This window comes from Sebastes umbrosus, chromosome 16, assembly GCF_015220745.1.
Source record: "Sebastes umbrosus isolate fSebUmb1 chromosome 16, fSebUmb1.pri, whole genome shotgun sequence".
Classification (NCBI taxonomy): Eukaryota; Metazoa; Chordata; class Actinopteri; order Perciformes; family Sebastidae; genus Sebastes; species Sebastes umbrosus.
Window position 1 is genome coordinate 7,697,657 of NC_051284.1, and position 17,350 is coordinate 7,715,006.

The following is a 17,350-nucleotide window of genomic DNA, read 5'->3' on the forward strand; positions in this document are numbered from 1 at the left end:
CTCACGTGCTACATTCCATAATGGCAGCATTTTTCAGTGTTCACAAATCGTGTGCAACATTCACATTTTCCACAGTTGTAAAATAGCACTCACTGAAGCCATTAGAGTCATTTTATTGGCTCACAGTTTACAGTGATCTAACAAAATATCTGTTTTAAGACTATGATGCCACAAACCTGCAGTGTCCCTCGCCTTCACTGTACAACTGAACAGGAGCAATTAGTCTAATTACCATCTTGGCTGTGGCTGCTCAACTACCACTTAAAAAAACAGATAGAACTCTTAATGTTTGGCCTTTACTTTCTAGAGCAATCTCTCAACATCTGTTCCTGCAACTCTACTATTAATAACTGAATTAGACTCCCATGTACTGTATGTAGCTATCTTAAAGAGTAACTTAACAGTAGACCATGGTGAGAAGCAGTGTTTCGCTTCCCTCTCTGGTTGACAGTTTCAAGCCTGTGTCACCACTGACCACACCCAGCATCACTAATGGGTGAGGTCAGAAGTGTGCTGTGTAACCACACTCAGCAGTGATGCCACAGCGTCCTGGAGTCCCCCTGTACATCACTGCAGCAAGGTGAAAAGTTAAACCACTGGAGGCAAGCAATCTTTACAAAGATATACGAAGATTCCAGGGACCAAATAGGAGATATCAATCACACAAGACGCCTTTATGGTAATTAAATGCATTAACCACCACAAGCAGTCTGCCTTGGCTATTTGCAGCGGTGGAGCAGCACACACATCTGCAGCAGAAGAGCAAGTACAGCATGACAGGCTGTAGTTATTGGCCAATTTGGAAGATCTATTGGAGCAGGGCGACCACCATGAGTGATATTTCAATGTAAAGATTGGATATGATGCTGTTTACATTGAATTACTTTAAATCTGTTTGCACAAAAACAAGCCCCCCTTTCATATTAAAAAGGGTATTTGATTTGATTTATTTTTCATTTTTGAATTCTGAGCGGTTTTGTTATTAATATGAGTCCGATTTTTTTTCCAACCAAGATGTGTCGACAGCAGAATGGGCCTTTACTTACATTATACTCAAAGGGCCTTTATGTGTTGTGATATGGTTTGCTTTTTTGTGAACCTTTTTATGTGCAATGTGAAGTATTTGTCAAAAAAAGTAGGCGACTATAAAATCCTTGTCAAATGGATGCATCACGATGTACATGTCGTCACATGTACACCATGATGCGTTCAATTTCACGTCGATTTAACCTATGGATTTGGCAGAAAGTTAAAACATGCAAGTAGGATTTCATATTTACAGAAAACTGATTCAGATTACAGTGAGAAATTTGCCACTGCCTGGGGCCAAACAGTATGTGTTAATTTGTAAAACTGAAATGTTAATGCCAGCTCTGTCCTGGGATGCCCCCTCGACAGAGTGGAGGCGGTGGGAGAGAGGAGGATGATGGCTAAGCTCAGCTGTCATCCATGATGGAGAACGACTTCCACCCCATGCAGGACACCATCTCAGCACTGGAGAGCTCCTTCAGCGACAGGCTGCTCCACCCAAAGTGTGTGAAGGAGCGCTATCGCAGGTCCTTCCTTCCTGCAGCTGTCAGACTCCACAACCAGCACTGCTCCCAGTAGACCACAACCAGCACTGCTCCCAGTAGACCATATACACTTATACACCAAAAACTGACAAGAACTGCACTTTACTGTACACCAACTGTCTATCAGTACTACTCAGGTGTAATTCATACTGTGCAATATCATTTTCCACTTGTGCAATTTTGTTAATAGTCTGTTTATTGTCCATACTGTATATACTGCTCCTTTATTTATACTTCCTTCTATTTAAATGGTTCATATTTTTTTTACTGTGTTAGCTGATGCATCTTGTTTTATGCACTATCCCCTTTGCTGCTGTACACTGCAAATTTCCCCACTGCCAGACTAATAAAGGAATATCTTCTCTTATCTTTCCTGTGTCGTCACTATATACTTTATGATGAGCTGTACAGTAGTGCAGTTTACAATTCAGCACCAGCAAGCAGTTTGACAGCTAGCATGTGAGTGAGCAATCATGCATCTTATAGCCACACAGCTAACTGAAGTCAAGCTGAACCATAATAGAAAAATCTGCCAATTTAAACTGTGGCACACTTTTGACAAACGTGTGTGCTACATGGAGCAAATGTTAAAGCTTATAACTAATAACTGGTTTATTCTGATAAATTCGGCATCATCAAACTCTCAACTGTGAGACATGTTAGTAAAACACACTATTACAGAAGTGAAACGATGCTGTCATTTTGCTATGAAGGTGTATGAAGGTGTGTGTCAGTAATTAGTGTTTAGTTAGACGGAGTTCCGTTTCACCTGACAGCAGAGCAGAGCTGTCACACCACAAGCTGAGTTCTCCTTTACAATCACAGTATCTCAGTGGGCACACACCAACACCACACTGCCCAAAGGTGGTAACATCCCCTGAGTCTCTATCTTGACCTTTGCTAGCTAACTAGCTCTAATAACCAGAGGACGGTGCTGGAGGACTCCCATCCTCGGCTGCGGCTGTCAGGAAACACCGAGGACTGAGAGCAAGAGGAAGGCCTGGTAGACTGAATGAACCAACAACAGGAGCATTTCTCACCGTTTGATATGAGTTTGGCTGAGAGCTGTCGCACTAACTCCGGTATCTTGTCCCACTGACTCTCTGAGCGGCACCGCTCTATCTCGGTCTCCAGTCGAGAGCCGGACTTCCTCGCTGTCATCTTGGTGAAGTGGGCTCGACCGGACCAGAACACCAAAACACCACCAGAGAGAGGAGAGGAGAGAGAGGAGGATCCTCCAGCTGCTACACAGAGTCAAGCTACTGATGTCTACGAGGAACACAGCTTCCGCTCTCTACTTTCAAAATAAATCTCTGATGACCAACGGTTGCAAATTTTGACGACAATAATAAAAAAAAAGACACTTTAAAAAGTGATAACTTTTAATCTTCTGATCACATATAATCCACAACTTAAAATTAGTTTTTTTTGTTTGTTTGTTTATTTATTTATTATTATTATTTGTAATTTACTTACTTACTTCTTTTTGCCTTTTTTTGTTGTTGTTTGTTTTGTATGTGTTTCATTTATGTTTCTATCGGATTTAATTCATTTATATGTATAAATGTAATTGTTTACGAAATTAAATTATATTATATATAATATTGTTATAGGGATGGGGAGGGGGGGGGGGGGGGGGGTGAGGGGGGGGTATAATTTGTTTATACAATTATTTCTGTGATTTATTGGATTTGGTACAGAATACCAATAAAAAGACTTGAAAAAAAATCCTAATAAGTATGATGAAGTAGCAATAAAGTATTGAGTCTTGAAAACAAATGGCAAAGATCTTTTCCTTTTTTCTTTTTCTTTTTTATATGTTTCATTTATGTTTCTATCGGTTTGAATTAATTTGTTTATGAAATTATGAAATTAACTCTGATTATTTAATGGTGCAGTAATACTGTCAGACATATATACATATATACACATACAGACAGACTAACAATATTAATAATTAAATTATACAATGAAATGTTTAGTCAGAATTTCAAAGAAAGAGAGACATGACATTTCATGTATTTCACATATCTAACAAAGATAACAAATAAAATAAAAGATAAGACAAAATAAATAAATACCTCAAAGAAGAAAAAAAAACAAAAAAACACAACAACACACAACAATTTCAACAACAGCACTCAGCAAAATCTCTGATGACCAAGTTGCAAATTTGATGACAATAATAAAAAATCACACTTTAAAAAAGTGATAACTTTTAATCTGTTGAACCCATATAATCCACAATTTATACTGAGTTTTTTCTTGTGAAGGGCTCATTGCATGGGTGGAAAAAAGTACAAAAATGCAAGTCTCCCTCAAAAATGATCCAATGCACACTGTAGTGTGTATCTTGTTTCTTGGTTATTGGTGATAAAATCTTAAATTTCTTTAAGAAGGGTATGTAAACTGTACGTCTCTATTGAAAAGTGGGAAGGGAATTAATAGTGTGCCTTACAGTGACTAGCATACAAAAATGTACAATAGGGTAATAGTACTAGTTTGTTGACAAAAAGCCAGTTATTTGCACAAAAAAGCTTTTATTCTGAAAGAATGAGGGCGGAAGTGGTGCTAGCAGCACCGAGACAACAGACCGTGGTGATCGTGGTGAGCTGGAAGAAGTGACTGAAGTGACTGAGATGGCAGATCTGTCGTTGTATTTAACCAATGCCAATGTTTCACTGGGGCAAACTATGGAAACTGATAAGGTTAGTCCGTGCGATACTACTTTATAAACTTTTTGTGTTTGTGAATGATAAAACAAAAGACTTTTTTAAGATTAATAGCGAGTTACTTCCTTAGCTGAGAAGCTAACCGTCAACAAACACTCAGCAGCTAAAGCAGCTAACTGACTAACTGTACCAACCAGAGCTGCTGATACACTGCTGACTGGTTAACCCTGTTTGGTCGTACAATGTGGGACGAATCACTTTACTTACTGTGTAGCTACAATACAATAAATGTGGTAAATAACTGGACTACACATAACTTTAGTTAAATAACTTGGTTAGGTAGTTAAGTTTGTTATGTTTCCTTTGTTATGAGTTCATTCTGCATCATATGCTACCACAGTGTCAGAGGACACACACTTCATGAGGATATGAAATATTACAAATAATCCAAAAGCTAATAATGATATACTGTGCAATAATTATATGATGCTGTGCAATAATTATATAATTATCTGACACTTTGTGCAATAATCTGGCAAAACTGTCATCTCATCAATATACATATTGTATTTTATATTATATTATCTTTTATATTTGTTATATTTATATTGCACTCTCTTTTTTTATTGTATTATCTTTTCATTTGTCACAATCTAATTTCGTTGTACTACACAATGACAATAAAGGGCTTGAATCTTGAATCTGTATATAACTACTAATAATGGTGATGATATTATATCCATGTATTGTCTGTTTTTGACAGAATCCAGCAGGGACGACAGACTTTGAGAGGCTGGAGATGGGAGACTCTGCCGGGAGGGGGGTGAAGGTTCCCCGCAGGACCATCTACTTTGCCAGTGGAGAGACCATGGAGGAGTACAGCACCGACGAAGAGGACGAAGTGGAGGGGCCTGTGAAGAGAGATGTCATTACTGTAGATTCGGTAAGGAAGATGGAGGGCATATCATGTGGGTGGTGTTTGCATTAGAGCAATCCCTCTCTCTCAGGACTGTGTGGCAAGACAACCTAAATGGCTGGTAACTTGCAAATCCATTCCCATCGGGCAATTCATCTCAAAACACAAGACCCCTTAAAATTCACTAAATCCCTTTACTTGGATATTATTATTGGAGGATATCAAAAATTCTGACTTTGACTACTTCTAGGGATACTTTAAATAAACTTGTAACTATTATATTATTCTTTTGTGTTTGGCCAGCAGGTGTGTGGTCTAATTGTCATGTTCTCTTCATGTGTATTTTAGTCCAAACTGACCTGGGGTCCATATTTCTGGTTCCACATGTGGAGAATGGGCACCTCCACTATCTCAGGTAAAGTAGTCTGCTGCTATTCTGCAGAAATACTGGAAATTGTACAAGTTAGATGCTTAACAGGAATGTATCAAAATGTATTTTACAGATATATTTATTGAGTGTGTGTGTATGTGTTTCCTGTAGTGTGTGACTACATGGGGGAGAGACTGGCCTCTCTGTTTGGCATCACTACTCCTAAATACCAGTATGCTATTGATGAGTACTACCGTATCAAGAAAGAGGTAGGACACACATGCGTACATGCACATCCTTGATTTTCCTATGCAAATATAAATACATAAATCTGTTTACACAGTGGAAGGAGCAAGAACACAAACATCAACTGTCAAATATATTTAAAAAAATATATATATATATTAGTATTAAATGCAACACACTGGTGTTCTCCTGCAGGAGGAGGAGGAAGAGGAGGAGGACCGTCTGGCTGAGACGGCGGAGCGTCGGTTTGCGGAGCAGCGGAGAGGTGAGCAGGATGAGCCTCATCCCGCTACCGTGGAGCAGCCAGAATCATCCGGAGCCTCCTTTGTAAATATTAGCTTTGACCTCGAACCTGAAGCTCCTCTCAAAGCTGCAGACACCAACAGAGTCCCTTCTCCCCTCCCCTCCTGAAAACTGACAACCACAAACCACTAATATTCACACGTTTCTATCCGTTAGCAAAACCTAAATTTACTGAGCTGTATTGATTAATAATATGGTTTTTCTACGTTTTTTACGTTATAAAAAGAGGTCTTATACTTAGTGCAGGGAAACATTAAAAGGGCTGTGGAAGTGACTGCACTAGCCTTATCTGTGAATGTAAATTTGTGTATAATATGCAAGACTGAGATGTATCATTAACTATTCATTGACCAGACTGGGCTCAGCTCACTTTGAATTGACATCAGTTCAGAGAGTGAAATACAAGCTGGATGTTAATCATATCGAGAAATAGTCACCAATCTAATATTTTCATTGATTATAAATGGATGGAAATCCACCCCGAACTGAACAGAGAGCAGAGAAGTGAATGGGCCCCAACCCTGGTATAAGCAGCCACATGAACGGGCACATGCTACATCTACTGTACAGTTGTTGATCCTGCTACTTATATGCAAAGTCATCAGACATTTCACAAGTTTAGCCGATTTCATAAAGGCAAGGCCTGACACTGGCACTGCCTCGCCATTTGTGCTCTCAGCCTCTTTCTGTGATTCTTGTCTCTGACTGAATTAGAACACAGACCATATTACGCCAAATTCACACTAGGCAGCAGCGAAGTGCAGCTCGCCACAATAACAACATTTTTCTGCGGCCGTAAGGCGTGTTCATGTGGTTCAGATGGGAAGAACCTCTTTGTAACATAGGTCACAGGAGACACAGGATAAAAGTTAAAGTTTTCCCTAAAAGTTAAAGTTTTCCCAACTTTTAGTTTGGCCGCACTTTGCCACAAAATCAAAAGGCCGCAGTTCGCTGAGCTCGGAGCTGCCGCCGCAGCTTTTCATAGACATTGCATGGCAGCTTGTCGCAAGCCGTACTTCACCGCTGCTCTGTTGTGAATTTGGCGTTAAGACATCATTGTTAATTTCAACATCATTTCCAAATACATACAGTATGGCTGCCCTGCTGCTTCAGCCTTTTAGTAGTAACGAATAATTCCTCAAGGCTACTGTACTGTGCTACTTCCTGCTCTTTGAACAGGACTCATTTAACATGTTGAGTTATTAACTAGGGGCTGGTTAATCCAAAAGCTAAATGCTGAGGTATGTTTGGCTTCACATAAGAATTACTAAAATCTTGTTTCCCTCCAGAGCATAAGATCTGCCTGCTCAGATGTGTTCTATTAAATATTTACTGTTTTTTGTGTGGCCCTCCTGGGAGGCATTATATCAAAGTCATTGGAAATGGCACAAGTGAAACCATCCAGTAGTTCTGAATGTAACTTCAATATTAACCTCAAAGAAAAGATCTGCTTTCTTTTTCTTTCTACTTGTCGCAATGTAAACAATGTGTTTCTGTGATTAGGTTGAGAAACAGAAAGAACTTGTAGTGCTAATAGTTTTCTGTAGGAAATGCCAAAAGTGCTATTTTTTAGCCAATATAGGTTATATAATACCAATATAGTTCAAATGTTTGAAAATCTGCTAGTACTCAAATGTAATGATTACTGATGATCTACACTGACATGACAAGTTGCCCACATACAACGCTACTGCCTTCATGTGTACACGAGGGTTCATTCTTAAAGTGTCCTTGTGGAATCGTTTCATATGAGTGTTTAGCTGCGCAGCAGGCGTAATGCTGAGACTGAGCTATCATAAGCTTCTTATTGATTATTTATATCCTCTGACATGACCATGTGGTGACAGGCCTCAGATCTCAGAGCAGCAGGAATGGCGCAGATGCAGAGAAGTGACGCACACCTCTTTTGAAAATGATCTAGTTCGATTCAAGAAGAGATTTTTAAATGGGCTTTAAAAGGTGTACTGAAAGTGAAATCCCAACATATCAGACCACAAGTATGTTAGTAACACTTGGTCGGTGAATGTCTTTCACTACTCAATGAAGGATATTATTCATGTTTTTTTATGAGTAAAAAGGGCCAACATATATGCAAACGTTATTTTAACAAACCTTTAATGAATATGTATATACATATTTATATTTTCTGTGTTAATAAAACATTTAAACGTTTAAAAGGTGGACTTTTGTTGTTTTTATTATATTATACATAATATATCAAATTACTTTTTTTCACAGTTATCCCATTGTATTATACAGAACCACCTGTTTTACTTCCTAGAACGTTTCCTGACTGGTAGCTTTATCATGTACTTGGCATTAAAACCATGAAGGTTTTTCTAACAATCTCAACCTTCTTATCTAATAAACTCTTATTCCATCTGGTTCGTTTGAATTACTTTTGAATTTCCCTACCTCATGGCCCAGCTCTATTCTTCTATTCACCTTCAACATCACAATAATGTGATAAAACTAGGGCTGTCAATTGATTAAAATATTTAATCGTGATTAAGTGCAAATTAATCATACATTTTTTTATCTGTTAAAAATGTACGTTAAAGGGAGATTTGTCAAGTATTTTATACCCTTATCAACATGGGAGTGGGCAAATATGCTTGGTTTATGCAAATGTATGTATATATTTATTATTGGAAATCAATTAACAACACAAAACAATGATAAATATTGTCCAGAAACCCTCACAGGTACTGCATTTAGCATAAACAATCTGCTCAAATCATAACATGGAAAACTGCAGCCCAACAGGCAACAACAGCTGTCAGTGTGTCAGTGTGCTGACTTGACTATGACTTGCCCAAAACTGCATGTGATTATCATAAAGTGGGCATGTCTGTGAAGGGGAGACTCGTGGGTACCCATAGAACCCATTGTCATTCACATATCTTGAGGTCAGAGGTCAAGAGACTTTAAAACAAATTTGCGTTAACACGTTATTATTGCATTAACTTTGACAGCCCAAGATAAAACATACAATTCAAGGCAAAAAGATTATTTATTTATCATTAATTTCGAGTCATGTTTCTGCGCGCTCGGCAAATATAAGTCCAATATTCACCCTCCTTTTTGCTTTTTTGTTTTTGTTTTCAAACTGAGTGAACCAAAACTGTGAAGTTGCAAGCTGGAAAACCAAAACAGTGAGCAGAAGTATTGATTATAGCCACTTTAAGTTTATTCATTTATTACCTCCACCGAGGGGGTTATGTTTTCGGTTTAGTTTGTCTGATTGTCAGCAGGATTACGAAAAACTACAGGCCTGATTTTCATGAAACTTGGTGGAAGGGTGTAGCATGGGCCAAGGAAGAACCCATTCAATTTTGGAGTGGATCTGAATCACAGGGCGGATACACAAATTATTCTTCAGTTTCGTGAGATAGAGCATGGTCTTGACGGAGGTCTGCGTTCTCCGAGTGCTCTCCTAATTATACGTTTGTATTTGGGCTTTTTGATTTTTTAACACCTGTTTGATTTCTGTGGGTGTAAATGACGAGGTGCTTCCATTATACATAGAAAAGTAAAACATTTAGGCATTGTCAGAAAAGGAAACATTTATTTTACAGAGTTCAATAACAAAAACATGTGTATTAGGTCTTCTTTAAAGGAAAATAACAGGCAGGAACACGATATCTGTCTTTCCTACTTCCTTCCAGCTCATTCATTTCCTCAAAGTTTTCACAATGTAGATAACTTAACCAGAGGGAGCTGAGTCAGCAGTAGGAGTTCAGTTCAGTGCTGACTTCAACAGGACACTTTCCGGTTGGGAGTGAAACTGACTTTTTAGGTAACAGGAGTGTCTCTACCACGCTTCAACCCCAAATCATCTTCAGGTGTCATCGTGGTCAGCCGCGTTGCTGCCGTCGCTGTCGTTGGCAACCAGCACTTCTCTGTTCTCATAGGTCCAGAAGCCGTTGAGGTCAATCAGGATGCTGGAGACGGTATCACCCTGGCAACTGTTCACCAAGTCCTGGAGAGTGATCTTGTAGGGGTCTTTAGGCTTCACCATGTCAAAGATCTCATCCTGAGGAGAGGCAGTGATAGAAATAGATTCATCTTTTTTTTTTATTTCCAAAACAAAGGTCTCTATTTTGGCATAATAGAGGGTCAACTATCTGTACACGAACCTTCTGTCAACCATCATTAGCTACGTCAAAAAGACATTAGACAACTCTCAATGAAAATAAATTAAAAGTTACATTCTCTATCTTAAAGGAACAGTGTGTAGGATTTAGGGGCAGAAATTAGAATATAATAATAATAAGTATGTTTTCTTTAGTGTATAATCACCTGAAAATAAGAAGCGTTGTGTTTTTGTTACCTTAGAATAAGCCGTTTATATCTACATAGGGAGCAGGTCCTCTTCACGGAGCTGGCCGCCATTTTTCTACAGTAGCCCAGAACGGACAAACCAAACACTGGCTCTAGATAGGGCCATTCGCGTTTTCGCGTTGGCCACTGTAGCTAGATGCTGTCAAATCCTAAACACTGATCCTTTAAAAGCTCCCACCACATTGCCACCACAATTACAGCAAGGTTGTACACAAGGATTAGGCATGTTAAAGAAACTTGGCTGGACTGTGTGTGCGTGTGTGTGTGTCCGTGTGTGTGTGTGTACAATATACCTTGACATCCTGGAAGGTGACCATCTCCTGACCGTGGAGTTTCATCTGCTCCTGAATGGCCTGAAGAACGAAGCACATAATGGTATCATGAAACACTGACACAACACAGTGAGTGTGTATGTCATGTGTGATCTTGTATTTCTGATCCTCATTAAACAAAATACAAGCTAGCCTTAAAGAGGGGCTTATTATAGTCAGGAGCTAGGATGAGAATTTACCCTGAAGAAATAGTTGAGGGAGAAGACATTGAGGTATCCTTGATTGTCCATGTCCAAAAGTTTGAAAATATACTGCAACGCTGCTGGCTCCTTCCTGTTCTCCAACGCCAATACGAAGTCTAGATAGGTCTTATAGTCCTGAGGTAGAAGAAGAGGAACAGATTGATTCATTTTTACTATATACACAGTATATCCTATTTAGACCCAGCACACACGAGTCTGCAAAACTCTCAGCTAACATTATGCACAGAGGTGAGATTTAGACCAATACCATATGATTCTCAACATTAAAAAGTGTCATCAAATATGATTGTCAGCTTCCCAGAAAGGAAACACTGAACATTATGAGTTTGCTTGAAGTTGAACGTTAACATACAGACAGGCGAGTAATTAAAAGAAAACCCTGAATAATTGAATGGTTGAATGGTTTGATGAGTATGTAAATGCTGTGAGCTTCACAGTCACCAGATCTCAACCCAGTTGATCACCTTTGGGAGATTTTTGGACTCATGGGTTAGACAGCGCTCTCAACCACCATCATTAAAACACCACTTGACTCCAAAAGCCCACTTTGAGAATCACTGCTGTATTTGATTGTACCATTTCTCCATCGTAGGTGAGACACTCCTGAAACACTCTGTCCAGGAAGACGGAGGTGAGCGTAGCTGTGCCGTAGCGTGAAAGCTCCTCTTTGCTCAACATGCCGTTGTGATCCTTATCCAGGTTGAGGTACTGGCCTGTAGAGAAACAAAGGTATAAAAAAGAAATAACAGAAACACGAGCACAGCAACTGACTCTTAAGACACAACCAAGCTACTTGATATCTATTGGAAACCAGATGTTTTCTCACCGTAGACTCGGAGAGCTGAGGGGGCTGAGAACCAGTTGGACTCCTGACTCTCTTTAGAAAGCTCCTCATCTCTCAACTAGCAGCACGGAGTGAGAGGGAAAGACAGTGTGAAAAAGAAGAAGCAAAATATTACACCAGCTGGTCTTTGCACTTGTAGGAATAGTTCTTAATAATTCATTTGTCTTGTATTGGACCATTTCATAAAGTAAGAAGAAAGAAAAACATCATTGATCCATACCACAAAGCTATAAAATTATACATTTTTCAGGGACAGTATTACAATTACAGTCTATTTCTATATTTGTCCCTTTAAAAAAAAACTTGGTTTTGGTCCTTTAACTGCCTGCTGGTAGTGCAGAAACCTAATTAACTTGTAACATTTTATCACATACATATTGATTGCAATGTATGAATTAACACAGGAGGCATTGTGAAAAAAGGTAAGAACTAAAGGTTAAGAAATGTGTAATAAAAAAATTCTACCTCCAATAAGTCGTCCAGAAAACTGCAGGCCAATATATCCTGGATTTTAATCTTTCCTGAAGAAAAAAACAGAGACACAAAACACCCTCAGTAAAGAAAATGTTGTTTTCTTAGTAAAGCCAGCCTCTGTAAACCAGAAAAGTCAGTGTTGCATCTTTATAAACACACATTATAGCCAAAGATATCACTTCTAATAAAGCACACGTGCCCTCTGTGAGCATGTTTCTTTATCTATTACCTTAGTCTGTACTGTCTGGTCAGAATTGATAAAGAGGACCTATTATGCTTTTGTACTTTTTCCCTTTCCTTTAGTGTGTTTTATAGCTTTTTTTATGCATGTAAAAGGTCTGCAAAGTTACAAGTCCAGGGCAAAGGGAGTTCCTCTCCCCCAAAGAAACGCTGCTTCTGAACTGCCTGAAAGGCCTTGCTTTAATCCCGCCTTTTCTTCTGTAACGTGGTGATGTCACCAAGTAACACATTTGCATAATACCTGCAGAGGGTGAAAAGAGGTGCTAAAAAGATGATGAGAAAAGTAGAGCGTTTTTTTTTTAACATTAAAGCATGTAAACATGTTCTAGTAGAACCCCAAAATACAAGTATGCACCAGAAAATAAGCATAATAGGTCCTCTTTAATGCTACTTGACATTTATTATCCAACATTTTACTGCACAGATACATTTTCACCAGGTGTGGGGTTCAGTCTCACCTGTTCGGAGGGGGTCGAGGAAGAAGAAGAACTTGCGAACAGCGGTGCAGACGTAGAAAGAGTAGAAGGACTTCTCCAGTCCATCCAGCTGAGGCAGAGTGGGGATCAGCTCCAGGATGTAGTTCTCCAGATCCTATACAGAATAATGGCATTTTGTCTTATTTCAGTATTAATGCAAGCTATTATTCTCCAACTGGCTACTCATTGCTTTAAAGAGGAAAAACCTTTTTAAAAATATGTGTGGTTAGTGATGGAAATGCTTACCGACTCTCTGAGGTGGCCCTGTCCTGCTACATCATACAGACTCAGGCCTATCCGGGTCTGATGCAGCCATACTAGATGTACAGAGAAATCCAGGTAAGTAAACAGGGCTGGGAGATACTAATACAAGCAAATATCTTGATGTAACTTAAGTTCAGAAAATTGTATCAGTTGACAGTAAAGAAGCCTTTTTTTGTTGTTGTTCTACCCTCCTCAATATATTATACTTGTTTATCTTTGCAGATTTTTGATCACTGCTAAAACATGTTAAAAGAGACAAAGTAGATCCATGAAGATCCAGACCTTTCCTCATGACGTAGTTAAAGAACTGCATGATGGAGATCCTGCCGTAAGGGTCGCTGTGGAGCAGCTTGGAGTACACTCTGGCTGTGAAGAATTTACTGAAGGAAAGAGGGGAGAGAAGGGACGAGAAATTATTACTTTTTATTTAGTTTCCCCCCCTTTACATCTGCTATTAACATGTTTCTTCCCCTCGATACAGAACTATCTGAGCTGGATTTAACTTTACCAGACCATTTCAAGATTCCATTAGTCTCTGCTATACACATCTAGGCCTGTCACAATAATTACGTTATGGACTTGTACGATACGATATATGAACATGATCATTTTTGCTGACCTCAATATTGCCCGTTGTTTACATGCGTGTTTGTTTATATAAGAATGTTGCCAACACTTTAGACACCATAATGCCAGAATAAACAGCAGGGTTTCCCTACCATTATAAAACTTGGACATTGTACAGACATTGCACATTTTTGTTAACAGAGCCCTAGAGTCCATTTTATTTATTGCTTTGGTTGAGTGGTTTTATTTTATTTATTTTATTTGTTTATTTTTAATATTTAAATAAAATGTTCACATTCCAATGTCTGAATATTCTTAAGAATTAGAAGTTCATTGCTCTTTGAAAGGGTGTACTTGTATTATTATGCCATTATATTATCATTATATCAGAGGGATAAAATGGTCTTAAAATGACAATAATACAGTTTATCGCAATTATTTCTGGGACAAAATATCATCCAACAAAAGTAGTTACATGGCAGGCCTATACACATTAAAGTCAGGTTTCTCTACACAATGAAAACATCCTTCCTTTTTTTAATATTCAAACCTTTGAAAACTGACACTAGACACACAGCGACACATTAACCACCTGTGTCCGTTTCCTGGTTCAAAGGTTAGTTTTTATTGCCACAGAGTGCGTGTGTAGCTTGGGTTGTTTAATGTGGCCAGATGCATCTCTCTGGCAACCTGCAGCAGTAGTGATCACAAGTTTCAATGCAATTAGGATTTTATGTGTTTTTTGTTGTCATCACATCAGCCAAGACACATTGATGCCAGAAGGATATAAAGTCAAGGTGACAGGGGGATTTTCCATAATCAACCTTTGATCTAGCATGAATCCTTGGCACAAACAAAAACACATAAAACAAAACTGGCACGGGAAGTTTTAATAAAACTGCGCTGTTGCCAGTAAACCTCTACTTCCTGTTACCTACTTGCACTTGGTCCCGGCCTTCTCCCCCACCTGCAGGTAGGCTACATAGCTGATCATGGCCTCCTCTCCACTCACAGGAGGCACCTGGTGCTTATCAAGCAGAAACCAAAGATTCTACAGAAAGACAGAGAAAAAGTGAACAAAGTAAATGGACACCAAATAACAAACCTACAGTGGTGTTATTCATTCATGACTATTCAATAATCATTATGTTGTGATGTGTATTTTTAAGCCTTGTGCCTCACTTTAAAACAAGTTGCTCTGAAGTCCTTAGAGGACAAAAATGTTATATATAAAATTATATATTATTATTATTTTCCACTTTCACTGAGTTATATTTTTTAACCAACTTGATGATCATAACTACCAAATATAACTACACTCCTATTCAGAATTTTAAACCACTAAAATGCCAGTTTGTTTACATAATGCCACTGTTGATTTTTAATGAAAAAAAAACAAGAACAAAAAAAATAAAATGTAATTATTTTCTGTATACTAAATGCTAGGGAGGATTTTTTCCACAGTCTGGGTTATGTCAATGATTAGCACCGACACTGATTTTGATGCATTTTCATTTTTTGAGCAGGAAACCAGGAAAATAGCATGCATTTGTCATAAGGCAAACATAAGAATATGGCTCGATCTGGTGGAAAATAGTAAAAACTATAATTTTGTCTGTGGGATCATTTGGTTTTAACGGGTTTCAATACGGAAATGTTAGTCCTTAAGTGTCTGAGTGTCTGTATTTTGGCTACACAGTTTATTATAGACTTATTATAGGAATTTCAAAAATTTCAAAAATTAATTAAAAAAAAAGCCAAAATGTATGCCGTATGCCTTTACACAGCCAAAATGATCGAAAAATTAAAAGCCCAAAATATGCCTAGTGAGGTAGTGAGGAAGTGTGTGTTTTACCTGTAGTTCCTCATTATCCAGCAGTTCTCTGCTCTTCCTCTGGAGGAAGACGGCTCTGGATTCCTCTCTCAGTTTCTGAAGTAATACTTCATCCTCTGCTGGTAGCTGCGGGATATTATCATCATCATCATCATCATCACCCAAGTTATTTTCACTTCTGCACATGTTTATCATTAAACAGCAAGCCTGTATTGTGTCACCTCGCACTCAGCTGGCAACTACACATCAGTAATAACATCATCAACATCATATTTAAATATGACTGCTGTACCCCACTGTAACATAAGAGCATTATCATCACTGTTAAAGTCATCACACTGTCAAACAGCTGAGTTGTGGAACAGGCCATCATCATAATCATCAGACATCTTGCAGAAAAACTGTATTTCACTGGTTTGTTTTGTTCTGGTTTCATATATTATTAATAAAGTTAGGGTGTCATTGTTTGTATTACAAATTGTCCTGTCATACAATAGCTTGTCCAAATTAATCTTGTATTTTTATTATTTGGGGGCAGAAATGTAGACTTTTCCTTAAAATGGCAAAGAACTGACATTGAAGTTTTAAACTGCTGACCGCATACTACATATAATTCACAACTTATACTTAATTGGGTTTTTTAATTTTTAAATTTATTTATTATTATTATTTTTAATTTACTTATCTTTTTGTTTTTTTGGCCCTTTCTTTTTTCCTTTTTTTTTTGTTTTTTTTGTATGTGTTTCATTTATGTTTCTATCGGATTTAATTCATTTGTATATATAAATGTAATTGTTTACGCTTATGCTTATTTAATGGGGCAGTAATATTGTTATAGGGATGGGGAGGGGGATAATTTGTTTATACAATTATGTCCGTGATTTATTGGATTTTGTACAGAATACCAATAAAAAGACTTGGAAAAAAAATCCTAATAAGTATGATGAAATGGAAATAAAGTATTGAGTCTTCAAAAAAAATGTCAAAGAACATTAATTTGGTAGATGTTATTAGTGGGATTGAGTGATGGCACAGAGCTTAGTCATCTGTCTTGTACCATAACACTATGATAATAACATGAATGACACCACTTCTCACTGGGTTTACACATGTTATGTATAATAATAATACCCTGTAGTAGAACCGTGGGATGTTCTTGTAGGACTTGTCTTTGTCGCCTCCTCCCTTCCACTCGGTGTAATATCTGGTGAACAGCTCTGTTTCTTCTGCTTTCTGTTCCTCGTCGCTCCTCTCGTCTGTACAGCAACAGAGACACAGACACAGACACAGACAGACAGCAGGTTACCTGTTGACTCAGCTAACCAACCACATTAGCCATCAATCCCCAGTAGCTAGCTAGCGTTAGCCAGGATGTTTACATCTTGTCTCACCTTTTGTAGAGTTTGCTAACCTCCTTTTCAACATATCCGACCATTGAGGCAGTTGTTCTTTAGCCATACCTGCTCCCAAGTGACGCTAATATGTCGTCAGAATAACCTTTTCATTACAAAAGTCAAAAACAGACTTGTGTACAAAAGTAGCCCAGCTGGCCAAAGAATGGGACAGCGTCAAGTTGATGACTGAATCAGAACTTCCGGTTTGAACTTCCTATTTCAAAATAAAAGCGTACTTTTTTTTAATATACATTTGGGAAAACGCCACAAAAGCCAAACAATTAAGCAGCAAATTAA

The 17,350-nt window shown here is 38.2% G+C and overlaps 3 protein-coding genes across 4 annotated transcripts in view; 1 reads left to right on the top strand and 2 right to left on the bottom strand.

The window, feature by feature from the left end:
* Nucleotides 1-2,837, bottom strand: part of ttc7b (tetratricopeptide repeat domain 7B) — a 31,145-nt gene extending 28,308 nt beyond the window's left edge. Inside the window, exon 1 of one of the 2 annotated variants that reach the window (XM_037747211.1) lies at nt 2,615-2,837. In XM_037747211.1, coding sequence (XP_037603139.1) covers nt 2,615-2,735 — 121 coding nt within the window. In that variant the 5' untranslated portion in view covers nt 2,736-2,837. The remainder of the gene's footprint in view (nt 1-2,614) is intronic. The other variant, XM_037747212.1, reaches the window with a different exon arrangement.
* Nucleotides 2,838-4,139: 1,302 nt separating this feature from the next.
* Nucleotides 4,140-8,258, top strand: fam177a1 (family with sequence similarity 177 member A1). The gene is made up of 5 exons (XM_037746939.1): nt 4,140-4,282; nt 5,010-5,189; nt 5,511-5,577; nt 5,704-5,801; nt 5,974-8,258. Exons 1-5 carry the CDS (start codon nt 4,214-4,216, stop codon nt 6,187-6,189), a joined length of 630 nt encoding a protein of 209 aa, XP_037602867.1. The 5' UTR covers nt 4,140-4,213; the 3' UTR covers nt 6,190-8,258.
* A 1,369-nt stretch (nt 8,259-9,627) lies between these two features.
* ppp2r3c (protein phosphatase 2, regulatory subunit B'', gamma) lies at nt 9,628-17,251 on the bottom strand. Its single transcript, XM_037746723.1, has 13 exons — nt 17,051-17,251; nt 16,791-16,915; nt 15,681-15,785; nt 14,764-14,876; nt 13,541-13,638; nt 13,241-13,311; nt 12,977-13,109; nt 12,270-12,325; nt 11,787-11,862; nt 11,537-11,673; nt 10,937-11,074; nt 10,719-10,778; nt 9,628-10,117 (listed from the first exon to the last, which is right to left on the bottom strand). Exons 1-13 carry the CDS (start codon nt 17,115-17,117, stop codon nt 9,923-9,925), a joined length of 1,374 nt encoding a protein of 457 aa, XP_037602651.1. The 5' UTR covers nt 17,118-17,251; the 3' UTR covers nt 9,628-9,922.
* Nucleotides 17,252-17,350: the final 99 nt, after the last annotated feature.

What these genes read in the sequence shown, in the direction of transcription:
- ppp2r3c (XM_037746723.1), bottom strand. Translation starts at nt 17,117, where the DNA reads ATGGCTAAAGAACAACTGCCTCAATGGTCGGATATGTTGAAAAGGAGG. An exon ending in GTTAGCAAACTCTACAAAAG is followed by an intron (nt 16,916 to 17,050) that starts GTGAGACAAGAT and finishes GTTGCTGTACAG; the next exon opens with ACGAGAGGAGCGACGAGGAA. An exon ending in TCCCACGGTTCTACTACAGG is followed by an intron (nt 15,786 to 16,790) that starts GTATTATTATTA and finishes AATATCCCGCAG; the next exon opens with CTACCAGCAGAGGATGAAGT.
- fam177a1 (XM_037746939.1), top strand. Translation starts at nt 4,214, where the DNA reads ATGGCAGATCTGTCGTTGTATTTAACCAATGCCAATGTTTCACTGGGG. An exon ending in AAACTATGGAAACTGATAAG is followed by an intron (nt 4,283 to 5,009) that starts GTTAGTCCGTGC and finishes TGTTTTTGACAG; the next exon opens with AATCCAGCAGGGACGACAGA. An exon ending in ATGTCATTACTGTAGATTCG is followed by an intron (nt 5,190 to 5,510) that starts GTAAGGAAGATG and finishes TGTGTATTTTAG; the next exon opens with TCCAAACTGACCTGGGGTCC.